At 44.8% G+C, this 22,808-nt stretch overlaps 1 protein-coding gene across 3 annotated transcripts in view; it reads left to right on the forward strand.

The window, feature by feature from the left end:
• The window catches only part of GRID1 (glutamate ionotropic receptor delta type subunit 1), a 668,729-nt gene that overhangs the window by 459,370 nt on the left and 186,551 nt on the right, over positions 1-22,808 (forward strand). For all 3 annotated transcript variants that reach the window (XM_036829602.1, XM_036829603.1, XM_036829604.1), the window contains exons 7-8: positions 3,211-3,372; positions 4,885-5,004. In XM_036829602.1, coding sequence (XP_036685497.1) covers positions 3,211-3,372; positions 4,885-5,004 — 282 coding nt within the window. The remainder of the gene's footprint in view (positions 1-3,210; positions 3,373-4,884; positions 5,005-22,808) is intronic.

The following is a 22,808-nucleotide window of genomic DNA, read 5'->3' on the forward strand; positions in this document are numbered from 1 at the left end:
GGGAGAAGTACTGAGACAGCACCTTACAAGAGAAGGCGCAGGAGTGAGTGGAGAGATGGAAACAACTCCAAGTTGACTCAAGAAGGCTCAAGAAGACATTCTGAGCAAGCTATAAACGAGAACCAGATTTTTGTTTGAACAAAGGAGGTCCCCTCTCAAGTCAAAGTTGGAGGCAGAAAATCTCTTTTTCGTGCCATTTTGTATGTTTTCTCTTTTTGTGAACCAAGATCAATGTGTACATTCTTAGCAGAGATCCATCCATCCATCCATCCATCCATCCATCCATCCATCCATCCATCCACCCATCTTCCCCACTCACCCCCACATACCCATCCATCCAGACTCATCCACCCATCCACCATGCATCCATCCATCAAACATGCGTTAAGCACCAACCGTGTGTCTTGGTTGGTGCTGAGTTCTAGAGATAGTGAAAATATATAGACCTGGAAAAGAGCATTGCTCAAGCCTGTTCTTCCTTTGGCCTTTCTGAGTCACATCCTGTTTTTTCCTCTTCATGTCAGGCCTTTCTGCATTCATACATTTGTATCGTATGAATCACTTATGTAATTAACTACTTTAATTTATTGTGACTAGAAATGCTGGAGGGGAAAAAAAGGAAATTCCACTGGGCGCTAGTCTGGGCCACTGCAGGGGAGGTGTTGCCCCGTGTGTGTGTGAATGCACGTATAGGCGGGGATGTGGGTCAAAGGGTCCCAGCTGGTTGAATAGCATTGGCTGTGAGTGGGTGGCCGGGAGATCCACAAACGTCTTGAGAAGAGAAATCTTCACATCATCAAGGACTCTCAGCTTTGAGTTATCCTTTTGGAAGAAATAAAATAAAAAATAAGACCAAGCCAACTCAAAGTGGCTTACATCCTCTTAGAACACCTCCATTATTGGTTTGTATTTCAGAGGGGAGGTACACGTGTCAGAAATAATTTTGCAGTGGTAGAGGCTCCTGAGAGCTGGGGGCTGACAAGAGCAGGGAGTGGGTTTGTCTTTCTCATCGAGGCAATGATCCCCCAGGGTTCAAGGAGTGGGAGACAGTGTTCTGTCCTGTCTGTTCCCTGCAGGACAGGGGGTGAATTCCCGGTGGTGGGAGTGATTTCTCTCTGCTGTCAGGTGAGCATCTGTGTAGTGCAGGACCCTGAAAAAGGTCACTAGGCACTGACATTCCTGCTTCCCTATGGCCTGAGGACCTTGTTTAACTAAATCAGCAGTGGTCGGTCACGCCAGGCTTGCTCCTGCCACCTCTGAGACATCTCCTGTCCATCTTCCACCTACCGAATGGAGAGGCGTCAGACATGCAGGCCTTAGTGACATACATCCCTGTGCCCACTGCAAGGACACCAGTTGAGGGTGGATAGGACAGGGCTGTGCAGGAATGGTCAAGCACAGGGACATCCATGGAGGAAGAGGTCAGCTCTGCTCAGACCTGTCACGGCAGAGATGACCCCCGGAGGTTAGCATGAGTTGGGGAAAGGGCACGATGGAGCAGATGTGTGTGATGCCCTGGACCAGCTCCTTTGGGCCACCTCTGATTTCAGTTGCAGGGGACAGTTCCTAACACCCAAGTTCCTGTCTGGGCCTCTGCTCTGGGGGTATCCCATCTAAGACTTGTGAGGAAGGGAATTGCAGGCTGAGAACAAGATATGGAGGTGTTGAGAGTGTGAGGGGCGTACTGGGGAGCAGTGGGAGGTGGCTGGAATTCTTCCCACAGCCCAAGGATCCTATTTGATCTTCCCAGGAGTCCTGTGAGGCCAACATATTCTCCTATTTATATCCGGCGATTTTGTTTTTCTGAAATATTTTTAGCAGACACCTTGCTGCTGAGGTGTGCAGAGAATCATCCCCTTGACCCACTTTGGCTAATGGTTGTTTGTGCAACAGTTACCCCTGAGGGGTCACAAACCTGACCGAGGATGGGTGTTACATCCCCCCCCACACTTCATGCTCCGTGACAACCCCTTGGAGGAGTGGGGTGGGGTGGGGTGGTGGTAACCTCGGAAAGCAGGGCTGCCCTCCTCCCCACCAAGGGCTCTTGTGACCGCTGGAGTCCAGGCTCATGCCCATCCGGGTCTTAATCACGGTCATGAGGGTGGCCCAGACCTGTCCCACCCCTGCATCTCACCACTGTGGTGCCGTTCTTCTCACTGTTACTACAAACTTTCCCTTACTACCGTGCTCTCGAGAGTTCTGAGAGGGACTATGTCACCTCTAAGATCCAGCTCTACTGTGGACAGCTAAGCAAAGGAGTAATTCTCAGAGGTTCATGGTTGCAAATTCCAAATGCATCCCCTAGCCAGCAGTGATGTCACTGTAGCGCAGGCTCCGTGGCCTCCAGAATATCACACAAGCTGCCAGTGTCACTCAGGCCACCATCTACCCTAGGCCTGTCCAGGGACCAGAGTGGTCTTTCTAAGGCACAGATCTGATTTCAGGCAGAGATCCTAAAGCCACCTATGTTGTTCCTCTTTAGCATGGCCCACAAGGTCATGATCCCTGCCTCCGTACTTCCCCTTGATGCAGACATCTTGAACTGTTTTCAGTCCCTGTAACCCAGGGGTCAGCCAGCTGTGGCCCACTGTCTATTTTCTAAATAAACTTTTCTTGGCATATCCTCTGTGTCTGTACCATTTGGAACAGCTTTCCTGTTAGAACAGCATGGTTGAGCAGTTGCAAAAGAGACTGATAGGGCCCACAAAGTCTAAAATCTTTACTATCTCGTCCTTTGCTGAAAATGCTGGTGGAACCTGCCCTACCTGGCCCAGCTTCTTTGTACCCTCATGCCTCTTCAAATGTGGTGCCCTCCCTACAATGCTGCCCACCCTTTATCCTAATCCTTCTAGACTGAGCTTTCTGCCCATCCTTCCCTCCATCCTTTGTTACCTGAGTGTGATGCCCCCTCCAAGTCTTACACAGAGCTGTGTCCAAGCCTCAGTCATGGCTCTGATCGCACTGGTTCTGTTGATGTACAGATCCACCTCCCACTCTAGTTCCTGAAGCAGGGCCAGGTCTGATTCTACTCAGGACTCCAGCACCTGGCTGGGTGCTTGGATGACCAACTGGAAGCCGGAAGATCATGGCCTGGGTATTGGGCCCCACTTCTCAGTGTTAGCATCGTGGGTCACTCTAGTCCTCTACTGGTTTCTCCCTGTCCCTGGAAAGGCACCAGTGGAAAGGGTTTCACCATCTTTGTCTTTGCAGATCTCTAACCTCTACCTGTACGACAGTGTCCTGATGTTGGCCAACGCCTTCCACAGGAAGCTGGAGGACCGGAAGTGGCACAGCATGGCAAGCCTCAACTGCATCCGCAAGTCCACCAAGCCGTGGAATGGAGGGAGGTCCATGCTGGACACGATCAAAAAGGTGTGTGCAAGGGGCACCCTCCAGGCCAAGGCCAAAGACAAGCCCCTTCTCGCACCCCTGCTCCCTTCCCGCTCCAGGAGGCTGAGCTCTTTCTGTGGTCACCCAGCCAGGCCCCTCCCAGGCCTCTCCCCTTGCCACTCTTCCTGTCCCAGCATTTGAGGGCTGGTGAGCTGGGGTTCATGGATGCGTGTTATTATTATCTTCATTTTATATAAGGAGATTAGTATCGGAGAGGTTATGTAACTTGCCCAAGATCACAAGTAAGTAAAAAATGGAGGCAACCAGCTTGCTCATGCCTGCCAGATACCCCACTCTGCAGGCGCCACTGTCCCCAGGAGAGTTTGTCTCAGTTGGCAGTGCACGTGCTACTCAGCAGGACCTCACCTTGTGTGTGTGTGTGCATCCCTGTGCATACATCGGCATACCTATGACTTGGTGGATTTCTTGTCACACCTCAGCATGTAGGACATCATGTGTCCTATATGCTTAGGTGTGACAGTAAATCCATCAAAAGACTGGATCTGAAGTGAACTGGGTAATCCGCAGAAGACGTGTTAGAGTGAATTGGCTTTGAGAGGCTTCAAAAAGACATTTAGGGAAATCTATAGTGCCAGGAGTCTTAGTCACAGTAAATTCTGCATGGTTTCTATAGCAGTGAATGGAGTCTGATGTTGGTTTGAATCTGCTGCAGCCCAAGCCCGAGCGGGGGCCTCTTTGGGGCCAGCTCATTCTCTGGGACTCTCCCCGCTTACAGTCTGTGGGAGATCAAGGCTGAATGTGACCCCCCACCCCAGGCTTGAAGAAAGAAAAGGACTCAGCACAGGCTCACTCAGCCCCTCTGCCGCCTGCTACTCCAGAGCCCGCAGAGCGACCAGAGAGAGGCGCAGGGCTGGCGCGCCCTTACATCCGGTGTGTGCCAGACACCACGCTTTGTACACATTTTCTCCTTTGGCCCTTGCAGGCTCTGTGATGTGGGTCTAATTAACTCCAGGCCGAAGCTGGGAGATGGGAGATGACTTGCCCAAGGTGGCAAAGCCAGGACTTGAGCTGGGTTTTAGCCTCCAATGCTCACGCTCACTGCCCTGCCACTTTCCGCCACCTGTGTGAGATGGCTCTCGCTGACCTTGGCCTTCCCTCTTGGCTCAGGCTAAGGTGAGCCCCTAGAGCAGGTTGCAGTGAAAGACTGTAAGCTCCAGGAGGGTGGGGACAAAAGCTGCCCCTCTCTAATCTCAGGGCTGGCACGGTGTGTGGCATAAAGCAGATGCTCTAATCATATCAACGGCATGAATGATGGGGACAAGCCTAGGAACTTCCCTTGTGAGCAAGGGCCTAGGAAGTGTTGATCCTGCTCCGAGGCCCCAGGACTGCCAGCACCTCTGGCCTTATTACAGTGCGTCCATTGTTTCCCAGACCTTGGCGACCACTTCCTTTTTCTTCCTTGCCTTTGGGATTCCATCCCCTGCCCGTCCACGTTTGCCCTACTCTCTCATGGTTTTTCCTTCTCTCTCGCAGGGCCACATCACTGGTCTCACAGGGGTGATGGAGTTTCGGGAAGACAGATCGAACCCCTACGTGCAGTTTGAAATCCTGGGCACGACCTACAGCGAGACCTTTGGCAAAGACATGCGGAAGGTAAGCCTCGGGGCGCACACCTCCTGCTTTTCCTACTGCCACGCGTTGGGCCTGTGTTCCAAGCAGATGTTAACCGGCACGAAGGTCCCCTCTCCAGTCTTTCTCTGCAGATGCTGCTGTTGATGCTGGTGTTTGTGGGGCATGGTGGGGAGGGGGCTCCAAGGGGTTTCGGACAGAAAGTGCCACTAATTCAGCTCTGAGTGCAGCAGGGGCGTCTGGTGCCAGTGGGTCCTGCTGCTTGGACCTGGAGGACCAGCCTTGTGGTCCTGGACAAGGCCGGAAGGGGCGATGTGTTTTCCTGGGGTCGCTGACATCAGCCCAACGTCGGGGACAGGTGTGACTGTTACTGAGGCAGGAGGCAGAGGTTACGGCCAGAGAGTGTCCCCGATCCAAGAGTGAGGCAAAGCTATGGCCAGAAAATGAGCTCCGCGGGGCGTGAGAAGCAGGCAGTGCAGGCGCCCATTGGAGACACAAGTGAGAGACAGGTGAGCTGCAGAGTTCAGGGTGGGCTTTGACTTGCTTTTATTTGGTGCTGATGCAAGTGGCAGGCCTGGGGACTCTTTTCAGTGATACTTTGTCTCTTACTCCCCCACCCCATGGCGGGGATTTTCAGAATTGAGGTCTGGTGAGGTGGCCTTTACCCAGAGTTGGAACTCCCCAAATTGAAGGGGTGGCCTGTGAAGTCAAGAGTCGAATAAGGTGTTAGGACCAAGAGATCAGTGTGGCAAGCAAGGGGATGGAACAGTTATCCAGCAAGGGACCTCAGATACGGTGCTTATGAGCTGGTGTGGAGCCAATAGCGGGGGTGCAGGTAAGGGCAGTTGCTGGCTCTCCAGGGATGCTCTCCCACAAGTGGCCTGCACAGGAAGACCACGTGCTTGTTGGAGCCAGAGATGGGAGCACCCATGATGTAAAGGGGTCACAGGGCTCCATCTAATCAGGAAAGCACTAAAGCATGAGCTGGTTGGCATAGACTCAGGCAGAGGCTCCTGCAGTCACACACACACACACACACACACACACACACACACACACACACACACATTTCTATACATTTGAGGGGGAGACATCTCTACTAATGATAGTGCCCTGGAGATGAAGGGCATGGTGAGTTCTCAGCAGGTGGGATAAACCTCTAATAGAGAGCCCTCTAGCCTGGCCTCTAGCATTGGCTGGGGGCGGCAGAGGGGCAGGAAGGGGTTACATGATGTTGGGGTACTGAGAATCTGGATGAAGGCATTCTCTGGCTGTGCCCCTTGAGGACCAGATGGAAGGATGCATGTGTGAAGTCGTGGAGGGTGTGAGAGCTGGAAAGCACGGGGGGAGCACTCATCAGTTAGAACATGGGGAGGAGACCTGGCTTGCTAGGGAGAGGCTGGGTTGGCTGGGGGGGGGGTCCATTTGTGATGTGGGGATGGTGGACTTTCAGCCCATTCTGTGACAGAAAGTATAGTCATGACTTGGTCAAATAATAAGAAGTTCAATAATTGGTTGTGAGGCAATGGTGACACCCAAGCTTTGATGACATTTGGGGGCTCGGAGGATTGTGGCATCAGAAAGGGGGTTAGTGACTATGGTGTGAAACCTTGGGAAGCCAGGGTGTGGCCGGCAATGTCAGGGGTTTCAGAGATGACCTGTGATGTCTGTTAGGGATGCCCAAAGCTGTGAGGTTTGGTGGGTGGGAGCCTGGGGATGGGTGGTCAGCGTTGATCTGGGTCATTCATGGCCACTATAGAAACTGGCTTGTGTTGGGACTCCCACCTGGCAAGGAGGAACCAGGACCAGGGAGCCCTTTCAGTCACTCTGGTATGAAAGGAGCTGCCTGCCTCAGTGACCATTCATATTTGCCACAGTACTTGCCTTCATCCCCAAGTCTTCCTCTGAGGTCCTAGAAAATCAGGCCCTGCCTGCTGGCTCCTTTGCTACACCCCTCCACTTTCTTTTAGCTCAGCTCTAACCCCAAGGTTCCCCCATTGGGTGGGAATGTTGGCTGTAGGGCTCCCTGCCTCGTCTTAGGCAGCTGACTGGGGTCATGCTGGCTACTCCAGGTGCCTGAGAGACGGGAGGTACTGTGTCCTCCACTTCCCATTTCAGGTGTCTGGGCCTTCCGTGTTGCCATGGCAACGCTCCTCCAATACCCTGAAGCCAATGGGAGCTGGAATCTCTCGGTATAAGGAGCTGCTGAGCAGGAGGTCTGAATGTGATTGAGTTGGAAGGGAAGCTGATTTTCAAGTGGGCTTTATTTTTAAATGTAATCTTTTGTCATTTTAAAATTTGCCCTTAATAACTGCATATCCCAGTTGTTATCTGTCTGCCTGGCAGCTTATCTCTGTTAAGGAGAAGTTATCTGGAAAGCAGGGAATGGGATTTACTGTAGCAAATGTTTGCTATTCAGGCCCAGGGTGCCTTAAAGCAAGGCCTTGGGGGGTTCAGGATGAAGCAAGGAGAGCACATTGGGACAGAGTGGCAGGGGTCTAGGAGAGCATTTAAAGGCAGAGCTGAGCTGTGGTTCCTGGTGGAAGATGGGGCTGGGAGGGGTAGGGCTGGGAAATTGGGGCAACCTAAAAGTAAAGTTCAGGGTGGGCAGCAGATGTGATGGTAGGGTTAGGGTTCAGAGACACACAAAAGGCAGTGCAAAGATCAGTCATCCTTAGGAGGCAAGGGCAGCTCTGAGGAGGCCCCCTCAATTGCATCTCTGTGGATAGAGGAGCCAACTGGACTGATGGCAGAATGCTCTCATGGTGGAGCAGTGTCAGGGGTTCCCTGAAAAGATGATATGTATCAATATATGAATATATTGTCTATCTATCTATCTATCTATCTATCTATATTGAAAGACAACAACAGTAAACAAACACAGACACAAAAACAAAAACCAAGTAGTTTCTTTAAGATTTAAATCCAGAGGAATTGTTTAAATTAAGGAGCAAATGGATGTTTTCTTTAAGTGAATACCCTGGAGGGAACTCTCGGGGAGGGTGAGTCACCCAGACATTTTAGATTAAGTGGCATCAAGAGGCTGTAGATTACTCAGCCCCTCCAGAGGATGGAAGGAGTGGGTGATCGCCTTTCACTGCAGGGTGCTGGACAAATACTAATTAAATTATCTCATCCAGGAAGCGCGTTCTTGTTGAGGGAGTGTGGGATGGCAAAATCAAAGGTCTATGTCACCTGCTTGCTGTGTAACTCCAGGCAAAATATTAATCATCTTTGTGTTCCGCTTGGCGTTTTGTGTTCCGCTTGGCGCTGTCTGGCATGGGTGATTACCAAGCAACCCCGCCAGGGGCAGGCTTTGCTGGAAAGTCTTGTCCAGCTCCCACAGGACTTGGCTTAATATTTGTCCTGGGGACCCATGCTTGTTCCTATTGGAGCCCTACACTTTTCTCTTTGGCTTTCTCTTTGTTCGGACGGAAGTCTCCAGAGGAGGGTCCCATGGGTTTGTCCTTGCACATGTCCTCAGCTCATGACATGAGCTGGGATGGGATTGGTGGAGACCACCTGTAGGAAAGTTTCCAAAGGTGGGGGCAGGGGAAGTTGTTTAAAGCACAGGACAAAAGGGAGCCAAGGAGGGACCACTGAGCACCTACTGTGGGCAAAGATGCATCGCAGTACGTTGTCTCCCTGACTTGGGGGCCTTTGTGGTGCTCCTGGCTCTGCTCTCCTGAGCTTTTGCAGCCACTTCCTTTTTTTGAATTTTCATGTTCTCAGATGGAAGGTGCAGACAATAGGAACCTCCTGGTCAGCCAGAGTAATGACCCTGATGCAGCACTTGGCAGTGAGAGCTCTCCCGTGTGGCCTGGGCCATCAGCTTCGGGCGGCTGGAGCTGTACACCTTCTCTGAGTATTCTACCCCAGATCCCACAAGAGCAGAGAGGCACAGGGAGGCTTAGAGCACGGCTTTCTGCCTGCAGGTGCCCTGGATAGGAAGCTCCTCTCCACACCCGTGTGCCAAAGCCTGAGGCCAGAGACAGGAGCAGGGCTCTGCATGGTGGGCAGTGCCCATCCCCGCTTCCATGCCTGGGGGCAGATTCCACTCCTTATAAAGACCAAGGGCTGAGAGGGAGCTGGCGGCTTCACCTCTGATGAGATTTTGTTTTTAGGACTGTTTTGATATGATGAATGGAAGAAGGAAAACATGGTTATCGTCTTCTCCACAAGCATGACTTGCCTAGAGTGTAACGTGAGCCACAGCCCAGCAGAAACGTTCTTCCATGACATGATTGCTGAGGATGTCTGCCCTTCTCTGTCCTAAAGATTCCATTGTGGGGGAATCATTCCTTTCCACTAACGAGGTTCCCTGATACAGTGAAACTCTGGGAAAATTGCCAGATGCCTGAAGGCCCTTTGAACCTCATTTCCCATGGGCACCATCCACCTAATTCACTAGCTCAGTGGAGGTTAGCCTGTCTCCTTGGGCAGGAGGGTGGGGAAGTGGGCGGGAAGCATCTGGAAAGACTGTGAAGCTGCTTTATGCGTTGACATTCCAGGACAAAGGACACCCTGGTGTGATGAGAGAGAGAAAGGGACTGTTTTATGCTCCTTTCCATAGAGTAGAATTGAGTTAGGACCAAGAGACTGAGAAAGGATTTAGCCCAGTGGTTTTCCAGCTTTTCTCTAGTCCTAGAAAATCTGTTGCAGCAGTACCTTACTGCAACCCAAATATATTAAACCGTCGTGGAAGCAGACATGCAGTGGTTACGATGGTGGGGAATTGGGACAGGGGGTCTCGAGCTTCACCTGAACGGTCTCCCTGGTCCCCAGCCTCTCCATGGTGTTCTATGCAGCTCCAGTTGGGAAACTGAGGCCCAGAGCCTGGAGAGACTCAGTTAGGTGGTACCAACAAGCAGGTGGCTGCGCTGGGGCTGGAAGCCAGGTTTCCTGGGGTGGGGGTGGGGGGAATGTGTGGCAAAGGGCCTGGAACATCGTTTCTGAATTTAGGATGATGCAGTTCTGTGACTCCCTCACTCCCCTCAGCCTGTATTCCGCTGCCGCCCACCCCACTCCCCCGGCCAGCATTAGGGCCCCGTAGTTCCTTCCCATTGCTCTAGAGCCTGCTGACATGAAGTTCCACCAGTGCCCTTGGCTCAGCCTCCCTGTTCCAGCAGTTACCCAGGGAGATGGGAGGCCTTCCTTCTCCTTTACTAGTTTAAGACGTTTCTTCTGTCTTCTCTGTCAATTTTGATTGTTCGTAAAAGCTGGCTCTGGACAGGAATCAAATGCCTCTCTTGATGTCATGTCCCTGGCAGGGCCTTGTGGCTGCTGTGAAAATAATTCACAGAGTAATAATTGCTCATCATGGAGTGATTGTCATGCTATAGGACCCCAGCCCTCCCCGGGCTTGGAAGTACGTCATTAACATTCTAACCCAGGTCTGCTGCACTGTGTTACAAATTGTCCCACAGTCTCAGGGTCCAGGAGCTCTAAGCAGTGAGGCCAGGAGGCAAGGGTATCAGCCAGTGGACAAGAGAGCTCTGGTCATGAAGCAGGAGCTGCCTCTTAGAGCCCAGGTGGGATCCTTTACCTGGTGGCTCCCGCCGCAGTGCCAGGAGCCTCGCAGTGGGTTCAGTAATGGGGAAGGGGCGGTGGGCAGTGAGCGGTGGTGGGGCTGGGAGGAGCCAGCCTGAGAATTGTGCAGTGTCTCTATTAAGCTGCTCTGATAGAGACTCCGGCCATGCACAGGGAGTCACAGAAGAGAAATAAACTTCAGTCTCTTCGTGGATTAGCATTCCTGCAGCGTATTTCCCAAGTAAAATGTCAGCCCTTCCAAACCCTTGTGCGGAACCACTTTGGATAGAGCTGAGACCCAAAACAAACACTGCTGCTTCATCTGAGTAAAGGGATGAGGAAAAGATACGATTAAATATTTCATCTTAAGTGACATCTCTTCGTTTTGAAGATAGCGTCGGTACATGCTCATTTAGGGTAGAATGTTTAGAAAATACAGATAAATGAAAAGAAGAATATAAAAGTCAGCTATAATCTCTGAACCAAGAAATAAATACTGTTAGCATTTCTGGTGCATTTTCCTTATAGTTATTTTTTTCTTTTTTCCATCACCCTGCACATAGAGATAGAGATAGTAATATGTGTACTTATCAAATTGCTATTTATTGTACATAAATTTTACATCCTGACTTCTCCACTTAATTCTGTCTAGGGAGTATTTTCTCACTTCTTAAACTATTCTTTACAACTATTTTTAATGGAAACACATTACTCAACTAACAGGGAGCCATCGTTAATTTTATCTTTCCATATGATGTATCCTTAGGCATTTTCACCGTGTTATTATAAAATAGTATTGTGACAGATATGCAAAATATGTATACTTTTATTACATCTATATTTCTTTAACTTTTTTTAGTAAGTGGCATTACCAAGCCACGGATAATAATTTTAGGTTCTTGATGTACTTGATACCTACATATTTTCAAATTGATTATAGAAAGATTTAATAATTTACACATCCATCAGTAATATATGGAAGTCTCTGTTATATCCTATACTCAAAAATTGAGTGATATATTAAACATTTTTGCTAATTTGGTAACAGTATGAAAAAATGCTACTAAATTTGCATTTTTTAGGAGATCGTACATTTAAAAATGTGATCATTGGTCATATATATTTCACATTTTGTAAATTATACCTCAGGTCCTTTGCTTTTTTATATCAGGAATGAAATTTTTCTTGTCAACTCATATAACCTGTCTTTCGGAAGGGAATTGATAGTTATTTGTGTCAAATATGTTGTTCCCATATATCCTTTGCTTGCTTGCTTATTTATTTATTTATTTATGGCTGCGTTGGGTCTTTGTTGCTGCACACGGGCTTTCTCTAGTTGCAGCGAGCGAGGGTGCGCAACTCTTTGTTGCGGTGTGCGGGCTTCTCATTGCAGTGGTAGCAGAGCACGGGCTCTAGGTGTGCGGGCCTCAGTAGTTGTGGCTCGTGGGCTCTACAGCCCTACAGTAGTTGTGGTGCACAGGCTTTGTTGCTCTGCGGCATGTGGGATCTTCCCGGACCAGGGCTCGAACCCGCGTCCCCTGCATTGGCAGGCGGATTCTTAACCACTGAGCCACCAGGGAAGTCCCTTATCCTTTGCTTTTGAATTAAGAAAATATTTTCACATAGGGACATTTAAAAATGTATGTGTTTATATTTTTTTGGAAAGCCATTCCCAGTTTGCAAAGTAGATACTCTTCATCCATACTTTCTTCTAGTATTTTTATGGTTTGATTATATTTCAATGAAATCTGCCATCTACTTGGGATTAGATTTGGGGTAAATTGTGAGGTTATGGCCTATCTTTTACATTTTTCAGTACTGGCTCCTTCTGTCATTTATCCAGTAATCCTTCCTTTCCCCCATGGACTTGAATGTCATATTTATCATATGTTCTACTAAATTTTATGTATTTCCTCAGTGATTTTTAAAAAATTCTTAGACTCTTTTCTTTCTTTTCTTCCTCTGCTTAAATGTAATTCATCTTTGTATATTATTAGAATGTACTTGTCTGCAAGTAACAATGCTCACTTTGAGTGGCTTAAGGAATAAGGAAGACTTATTATCTCACATGAAAAGAGGCCTGGAGCTAGGGTGGCTCCAGGGTTGGCCACTTCAGACGATCAGTGCCCAGATCAAGGGCTCTGGTCTTTTTCATCTTTCTTCTTGGCTCTCCACAGGGCGGAGTCTGAGCTCTCCTCATAGTTTTAGGATGGCTGTGGCAGTTCCAACTGCCATACCCAGAAGGACAGCAGCACAGGGAAGAAGAGGGTATTCTTTTCTGTGTTTCCTTTTTATAGGTGGGGAGAACTTTCCCAGGAGTTGGCCCTGGCTTTCTGTTTTCATATAACGGTTGTTTTGCTTTTTTGTTATTGCAGTTGAAGTTTTCCACCTAGATGCATATGTGACCGTGACCAATAGTTTCTCTCTCAGATGCTTGTGTTCAACTTGTATTAGGGTTTACTCCCTTCATGATGTGGATGAGGAATTGCTCATTCTTTTGCCCTTGTATGGACAGAGCTCTTGAAAGTTGGAAAAAAATTCAACTGTAAAATTATCTGGGCTAGATGTTGGTCTTGGAGCTTTTACTTCGATATCTTGAAAAGTTTCTTTTCTGGTTGCTACATTTCCTCGAGTCATTTTTAGTAACCTACTGTACAGAAAATCTTAGAAAACACTGGCATTTTCAAATGTTTCATTAAAGCTTGATATAGTATTTGCAAATAATTTAAAAATATCTACCTGTTGAAATATCTTTCTCTTCATTGATACTATTGTGTTTTTGTGTTGTCTTCCTTTATTTTTTGATTAGACTTGACTGAAGTTTTCTAAATTGATTTCTTCAAAGAACTAGTTCTGATTTATTTAATCAATTTTGTTGCATTTTATGTTACTCTAATTAATTTGTTTTTCCTTCTTGTCTCCCTGCTGCTAGTATTCATTTCATCGTTAATTTTTAAACTTATGATACGAAGTGTTAGATAATTTATTTTTATTCTTTCCAGTTTTGGAATGTTCTTATTTATTCTGAATATAGTTGTGGCTGAATCCTAGTGGTTTTTCTAACGAAAACTGAAGTGTAACACTCATATAGAAAAGTGCCTAAATCATGAGTAAATCACAGTGAATTTTCTGAACACACCCATGCAATCAACACCTACAACAAGAAACAGAACATCACCAGTGTCCCCAGAGGGCTCCCTCATGCCCCCTTCTGGTCATTACACTCATGAGCGGAAACACTACTGACGTCTAACGCACTTATTCTGACCTCTTTTGTAACGGCCTTCTTTTGCTTAATATCACGTTTGTGAGATTTGCTATTACTATCATCGTATATAGTTTTAGTTCATTCATTTTATTGTGTTTTAAAATATAGGTTTTATTATTCAGGTATGGTGAGGCCAACAGGTCAGGAGATCCCTGCTATTGAAAAGATAGTTTGTTACAATTCCTAAGAGAAGGGGGCACACCACACCATACAGGGCCACATGGGGACGCACCAGGCTTAGTCAGGAGGCAGAAGCAGCAGGGTAAAATGTGAACAAGAGCCTTTATTGTGGTTTGTGTAGGAAGGAATGGGCAGAAAAGATAGACTTGGCTATTTTTGGCCCTTTGCATTTTCTTATAAATTTAGGATTTCGACTGAAATTGCATGGACCTCTAGATCAACTTAGGGAGAATTAACATCTTACTAATATTCAGTAATCTAACTCATGAACATAGTATCCCCTGAATTTATTTAGGTCTTTAATTTCTCTCAAGAGAGCTTTGTAGCTTTCACTGTAGAGATTATGAATAACCTTTGTTTGATTTTTGCCCCCAGATATTGACATTTATGATAATATATATAGTATATATTAAATTTATTTTTCTACTTGTTCATTGTGTGTATATAGAAACATAGTTGGTTTGTATATGAAACTTGTTTCTAGTGAACTCTAGTTATTGATTTATTCTAATAGTTTGCCTGAAGATTCTTTAAGATTTTTCTATACACACAATCATATCATCTATGAAAAATGAGAGTTTTTTTTCTTCTTAAATTTTTATGCCCTTTATTCCTTTCTCTTTACTTATTACACTACTTAGGATCATTAATTTAAGTTGAACAGATGTAATGATAGTGGGTATCCTTATCTTGTTCTTAATCTCAGAGGATAACTTTTTATAATGCACCATTTTTTAAAAAGATATTTATTTTATTTATTTATTTGGCTGCGTCGGGTCTTAGTTGCTGCACACGTGTTCTTTGTTGTGGCTTCTCTCTAGTTGTGGTCTGTGGGCTCCAGAGCACTTGGGCTTAGTAGCCCCGCTGCATGTGGTATCTTAGTTCCCCAACCAGGGATTGAACCTGCGTCTCCTGCATTGGAAGGTGGATTCTTTTTCTTTAATTAATTAATTAATTAATTATTATTTTTGGCTGTGTTGGGTCTTCGTTGCTGCACGTGGGCTTTCTTTAGTTGTGGCGAGCAGGGGCTACTCTTCATTGTGGTGTGTGGGCTTCTCATTGCGGTGGCTTCTCTTGTTGCGGAGCATGGGTTCTAGGCGCAGGGGCTTCAGTAGTTGTGGCATGTGGGCTCAATAGTTGTGGCTCGCGGGCTCTAGAGCGCAGGCACAGTAGTTGTGGTGCACAGGCTTAGCTGTTTCGCAGTATGTGGGATCTTCCTGGAACAGGGCACGAACCCATGTCCCCTGCATTGGCAGGTGGATTCTTAACCACTGTGCCACCAGGGAAGTCCCGGGAAGGCAGATTCTTAACCACTGGACTACCAGGGAAGTCCCAATGTGCTTGGTAAGTGTTCTTTTTTCAGATTGAGAAAATTCCCTTGAATTTCTAGTTTGGTAACAGCTTTGTCAAAAGGGGTATTAGTCAAAGGCGTTTTTACATTTAGTCAAAGACTCTTTTACCTCTATTGAGATAATTATATAACTTATATTTTCACTTTTTACTGTCAATGCAGTAAATTGCGTTGATTTATATTTTTCCTTTTTGATGCTAGCTTATTAATTCTCTTTTTTACATTAATACTATACCTTGCTGTTTTGAATATTATTATTTTACAATATGCTCCAGTATTTGGAAAGGTTGGTACCTCCTAATTTCTCTTCCTTTTCTTAATATTCTTTTTTAAGTTAAACTTTTATTTTGAGATTTTTTTTTTTTTTTTTTAATTTATTTACTTATGGCTGTGTTGGGTCTTCGTTTCTGTGTGAGGGCTTTCTCCAGTTGCAGCGAGCAGGGGCCACTCTTCATCGCGGTGCGTGGGCCTCTCACTATAGCGGCCTCTCTTGTTGCGGGGCACAGGCTCCAGACGCGCAGGCTCAGTAGTTGTGGCTCACGGGCCTAGTTGCTCCGTGGCATGTGGGATCTTCCCAGGCCAGGGCTCGAACCCGTGTCCCCTGCATTGGCAGGCAGATTCTCAACCACTGCGCCACCAGGGAAGCCCTATTTTGAGATTAATGTAGATTCACATTCAGTTGTAATAAATAATACAGAGAGATCCCGAGATCCAATATACCCTTTATTGTTTCTTCCAATGGTAGCCATTGATCCAGTGCATGAATCTGCCTCACTTTCAGATTTCCTCAGTTTCATTTGTGTGTGTGTGTGTGTGTGTGGTGTGGTGTGTGTGTGTGTGTGTGTTTGTGTGTGGTTGCTCTGGGTATTACAATATACATATGCAACTTATCAGTCTATCAGTCAACATTTTACCACTTTGAGTGACATATGGAAATCTTACTTCCATTTGGGTCTCTTTCTTCACTTTTAAATTTCATTGTCTTGAGTATCAGTGTTATAATTTCTGTTTCAATCATCAAATATGAAATATTAAAAACTCATGAGGAGGTCAATCTATTGTATATTCTCATATTTCTACTCTTTCTGTGGTTCTTTATTATTTCTGATGCTCCAAGAATCCTTTTACCATTTCTTTTCTGTTTAATAAACTTCCTTTAGTCAATATTTAAGGATCAGTCTGTTAGCCACAAATTCTTTTCATTTTCCTTCATCTGGTAATGCCTTTATTTCTTTTTCATTCCTGAAAGATAGTTTTGCCAGATACAGAATTTGTGGTTGAGAATTCTTTTCTTTCAGCACTGGAAACATGTTGTGCCATTTCTACTGCCCTCCATGGTTTCAGATTAGGAATCTGCTGTCATTTAGTTTGGTTTTCTTCTGGCTAGTTTCTCTCTGTGTGCTTTCAAAAATTTTTTTTTCCTGTGTTTGTTTTTCAGAAGTTGTATTATGATGTATTGTGTTATGGATTTCCTTGAATTTACCCTGTTTGGGGTTCCTAGATTCTTGCATCTCAAAGTTTAAGTCTTTCACTGAATTTGATAAATTGCCGGCCATTATTTATCTGAATACTCTTTCATCCCCACACTCTTTCTCCTCTCTTTCTGGTATTCCAATGAAATTAATGTTAGATATTTTATTATTATTCCACAGGGCCCTGAGGCCCTATTCATTTTTTTTTTCAGTCTCATGTTGTGTAAATTTTATTGTTCTATTTGCCAGTTTACTGATTCTATACTCTGTCCTTTAAACTCTAAAATAATCCCATCCAGTGAGTTTTTTATTTTTGTTAATTTGCACTTCCATAATTTCCATTTAGTTCTATTTTATACTTTCTCTATGCTGAGATTTTCTCTTTTTTCATTTGTTTCAAGAGAATTTGTAATTGCTTGTTGAAGCATTTTTATAATGAAATTTAAAATCCTCATCAGATAATTCTAACATCTGATTGTCTTGGTCTTTGCATCAGTTGATTGTCTTTTTTTTTTTTAATCTGAGTTGTGATTTTCCTGGTTCTTGATATAATGAGTATTTTTTTTAATAAATTTATTTATTTTGGCCTTTCTCACCTTCTGAGATGGCCCACACTCTGTCTGTGGAGTGTGTTTCTCTATAAATAAACCCACTTGTTACCTATCACTTTGTCTCTCACTGAATTCTTTCTGCAATGAGACATCAAGAAGCTGAGCTTAAGTCCTGAAACCAGGTGCTGACCCTTTATTCCCAACTTACAGCTAGACCAACTCCCGCTCATTGTCAACACCACTGGGGACGTCTTCTGTGCCGTTTCTTTGTGAGAACTTTTTGGGCACTAACACCTGGTTGGGAGACTACCTTGGAATGGATAACGTCTAAAATCATACTGAAACCCCCACCAGGTGGGAGAAGTTAATTCTATGCTGCCCACAAGCACGTAGCCCCCAGGCCAGTTGGAACCAGAAAGCTGATGATGCTAACTCCTGCTTACCTCCCCACCAACCAGTCAGAAGAATGTCCACCAGCTGATCATGCCCTTCTCTTTGAACCATTACTATAAAACTCCTCACTACCCCCTCCAGGTTGGGACACACAGTTTTGAGGGCATGGGCCTGCTGTGGCCCCCTTTGCCTGGCAAAGCAATAAAGCTATTCTTTTCTACTTCACCCAAAAAAAAAAATTTTTTTTTAAATTTTATTTATTTGTTTTTGGCTGTGTTGGGTCTTCGTTGCTGTGCTCAGGCTTTCTCTAGCTGCGGAGAGCGGGGGCTATTCTTTGTTGCAGTGAGCGGCCTTATCGTTGTGGTGGCTTCTGTTGTTGCGGAGCACGGGCTCTAGGATGCATGGGCTTCAGTAGTTGCAGCACGCCGGCTCAGTAGTTGTGGCTTGCAGGCTCTTGAGTGCAGGCTCAGTAGTTGTGGCACACGGGCTTAGTTGCTCCGCAGCATGTGGGATCTTCCCTACCAGGGCTTGAACCCGCGTCCCTTGCATTGGCAAGCAGATTCTTAACCACTGCGCCTCCGGGGAAGCCTGAGTAATTTTTATTATATACTGAACCTCATGGTAATTATCTTAGGAGACTGTGTTCTATTTAAGTCTTTTGTTTTAGTAGGGATTTATCCTGTTTAGTTTAAGCATACATGTCTGGCCTATTTTTGTCTGCTGTGCTTACAATGACTACTTAATTTTAAGAGCTGGTGCTATTTTGTGCTGCTGATTTGGTCTGCTTGGTTTACCTGGTGCCATTGGGCTCCTATAGCTCCCTCTTCATGCTTCCTGAAGAAGGTGAAGGGGTTTCTCCAGGATGGACCCCACCTGGTACCTCTGGTTGAAGGAAGAGAATCTCTGGCCTGTGAAGATGAGGAGCACTTCCCAGGCTGGGCAGCTGAGGCCAGACCACCCTGCCTGTGGGGAATGGAGAGCACTTCCCTGGCTGAGTCCAGGCTGTGGCAGGATGCACCTTGCTAAGGCCACCTGGTGGCTCTCGGTGATGGAGGGCATTCTCAGGCCTATGGGGAAAAAGAGGCTTCATGTACTGAGCACTAGCCGTGGTGGAATCTCCCTTGTTGGTCCTGCCAAGCTGCCTCAGTGTCTCTTGGTAGGGGAACAGAGTCTTGTGCCCACAGCAACAAAAGGAATGCCTGGGCTATAAGCGCGTGGTGAGACCCCCTTCCTAGTGCTGCCCAGCTGCCTGGTGTCTTTTGTTGGATCAGGCTGGTGCTCAGGCTGGTGCAAAAGGAGAGTAGTTTCTAGACCGGGCCATTTGTTGCCAGACAGGCTCTTGATGGATCTCCCTTTCCAGTGTTCTTGGGCCGGGCTGGCTGGGCAAAGAATGAGCCTACATGGGCCACCTTCTGTTGCTAGATTGTAGTTCCCATTTCAAGGCTTTGCTTTCTTCTGTTGGTTGGGGACCATAGGGCACTCTATCACTCTGCTGTTCCTCCAGTCCTGGGTTCTTTGACCAGTTTGCCCCCTTTCTATCTTTCAAAGTTCTCCTTTGGTTGCCTCTTGCATTATTTCCAGGGTGTATAGTTGTACTTAACAGGGAGGAGGAGGGAGAAATGAGTCTGCACCATCTTGTTCAGAAACTTTCACTTTGATTGATTTTTGAAAGTTACGGAATTTTTCATTGCTCAGATAAGCCCTGCTAGGTCATAATTCCTTATCCTTTTTGTATATCACCACATTTAATCTGCTAATATTTTGTTGATAATTTCTTTAAGTTCATGGAGAGTTTGTAATTATCCTGTATGATAATGTCCTTGTTAGGTTTTAGTATCAAGATTATCAAGGGCTGAGGTTCTTAAAATGAGGTAGAAAGTGTTTGCCTTGTTTCTGTCTCTGGAAGAACTTGTGACATGGGTGTAACTTCATTCTTAAATGTTTGGGAGATTCCACTAGTGAAGCAAACTCATGTTGACCACACATACACATGCAATGAGTGTATTTAGATTTTATATTATTTCTTGAGTCAGTTTTGTTAAGTTGTGATTTTTAAGGGATCTCTCCACTTACATTGTGTGAGATATGTTGAAGGGTCTGGCTTGTATTATCTTCCTCTGATGATTGTAATCTTTCCCTCACTCTTAAAATAGAATTCTTACTCTTAGGACACAGCTTCCTGGGGTCTCAACTGAAAGTGATTGATATTCATCAAGATGTTTACAGTTTGCTGAGCCTAAAGTTTAACATAGCTCCAGCATCCTGAGACTCTGAAATACCTGCTTATTTCTCCATCCTCCTAGCAGGTCAATCACATCCTCATAGATTCTTTGCGGGCTGGATACATATCCTAGGAGATTCAAGAAGATGCATGCAATTCTTGCAGAGATATTTTGTACTTTTTCACTGCAGCTATTCCTCTCTCAACATGCTTCACAAATTTGTCTCACCTTGCTACCACAAACTGTTCCCCCCACCTACTGAGATTGCTAATCCGTGCTTTTGTTGGATATATATGCAAAATGGATTGAAAAATGTCTTTAGGTAAGAAGATCTAGTGTGACTATTGGGTTCTTCTCATGTTTTTTTCATTATCTCAAATGTAGTCATGTACTACATGGTGGATATATAAAGGCCTGAAAACAGTTATTCTATACATTTTAATAGGTCTTATAGTTATTTATCATGGTAGGTTCCCTTATTTTTATGATTCTATCACATATTATTTACATGCCACACTCTTCCTGTTCGAAGCATTGTTTAGTTTAAATGGTTTTGAACTTTAAATAAGGCTACCATGTTGTAAATATTCTCCTGGGACTAAATTTTAAATTCAACATTATGTTAATAACGTTTGTTCTGTGTAACAAAGTTGGTTAATTTTCATGGGTGTATAATATTTTCTGAGTATATGATTTATCTATTTCCCTGGACTTGGACACGATTTATTTACAGGTTTTTATTATTATTATTATTATAAACATTACTGTCATTAACACTATTTGACTTATACATGTGCTCATGTACAAGAATTTCTCTTGACTATGTACAGAGATGGAATTGCTGGGTTGTGAATAATCAACTTAAAAATCAACATATAGTATCATTTTGTTTTCCAGAGTGGTTATATTAACTCATGCCCCCAGTGATGTGTGTGATATTCCACTGATCCATGTCTTCTTTACCCCTTACTATATTTTGGACTTCTTATCTTTGCCAGTCAAGAAAATGATCTTGATTTGCATACCTTGATCACTATGAAGATTGAGTTTTCTTCACATGTTAATTTAGCGTACATTTTTCCTGATAATGTTTGCTTCTTTTGCTCATTTTTTTGCTCTCTTTATCATTGATTATTGAATAATTTCTCTCTTTCTCATTGGTTAATAAGAGTTCTTCATGTGTTCCTGGAGGTTATAACTGCTTGAAGTCTTGGAAAATTTATCTATAGAGTTACCTCATTTATTTTCTCCTCTGCCATGCCTCACCCACAGACTGCTTTTTTTTTTTTTTAATTTTATTTATTTATTTATTTATTTATTTATTTATTTATTTATGGCTGTGTTGGGTCTTCGTTTCTGTGTGAGGGCTTTCTCTAGTTGCGGCGAGCGGGGGCCACTCTTCATCGCGGTGCGTGGGCCTCTCACTATCGCGGCCTCTCTTGTTGCGGAGCACAGGCTCCAGATGCGCAGGCTCAGTAATTGTGGCTCACGGGCCCAGTTGCTCCGTGGCATGTGGGATCTTCCCAGACCAGGGCTTGAACCCGTGTCCCCTGCATTGGCAGGCAGATTCTCAACCACTGCGCCACCAGGGAAGCCCCAGACTGCTTTTTGTCTCTTTCTTCCTTCATAATCCTCCTCTGCTTTTCTATGGTACCCAGTGTGGTCCAGAGATGTTTCTCCTACTATCCAATACCTTGCATTCTTGTGTTCCAAACAAGGGAACTTAGTATTGCTTTTTGATATTCTATCTACTTTTGAGAGGAAAGTGACAGGTTGGCATTTAATTATCAGAAATCCAAAAATCGGAGTTAACACATATAAACTATGTGCTTAAATTATTTCAGTGTTCAGCATCATTGCCTTTGTAGCATGATTTGACTATCTTGGTTTCTGAACTCTGTTATTTCTTTCAGGTGGCTGGATTTTATATTCATGCTATTTTTCCAATCTGCTGGATTATATATTTATGCAGTTATTCCAAGTATGTCACTTTTTATTAATTTCTGGACCTTTATATCCAGCAATGCCATTCTTAACCTGGAATCCACTTTTCTTGTGTTATTACATAAGCTGGAGACAATTACTCCTTTTTCTCTGTTTTTAGTGTAAGAAAGGAAAAATCCAAAATGATCTGATTTTAGTCAACATCACATTTTTTCTGTAAGAATTTGTTGTAATATGTACTCTTTGTTCAATTAAAATATCTATTTTACCAGAAAATGTTTAGATTTATTTGAAATAATTTTGTTTCAAGTACTGTAGTTTCCTTTGATTTACAATTGATTCTTCTAAAATTCAAAAAATATACCTTCATTTGTATCTTCATTTGGTTCTGTTAAAGTTTTTGTGTATTTGCAGATTTGTATTTTCTAAGAATCTTCTGTAATTCTGGCCTTGCTCCCCATCCTTGGTCTTCTCCATATGTTTCACCCCTTGCCATTGCTATTTCTGTCATTGCCCTCACATAGCCAGGGAAGGGAGGCGTCATCTCACCAATTCAGTCTTCTCTTTCTCCATTCCAATGTAGACTTGAATATTGGGATTAGAAAAGTTTGGTTCTATTGGCAACCCTTCTTTCCTTAACTCACCAACTGCCTCTTAAGCTCAGCTTATTATTTTTCTGTCTCTTCCTGTGACTTCCATCTTAGTCTGTTTTCTTTTAGTTCTTTGTAAGTTTCATTAAAAAAAAAAAAAAAAGAAATGTCCTCTGAATTATTTTGCAGGTTGTGTTGTTTACCACATTGTACGTTGTTTTATCCATGGTCACTTTCTCTGGCACTCTAAATATATTACCCAGTGAGCAACTTCAATCCCTGCTGTAGGACTAAGCTTCTTTCTAAATCTGTCTCAGCCCAGTGTGCT

This window comes from Balaenoptera musculus, chromosome 16, assembly GCF_009873245.2.
Source record: "Balaenoptera musculus isolate JJ_BM4_2016_0621 chromosome 16, mBalMus1.pri.v3, whole genome shotgun sequence".
Lineage (NCBI taxonomy): Eukaryota > Metazoa > Chordata > Mammalia > Artiodactyla > Balaenopteridae > Balaenoptera > Balaenoptera musculus.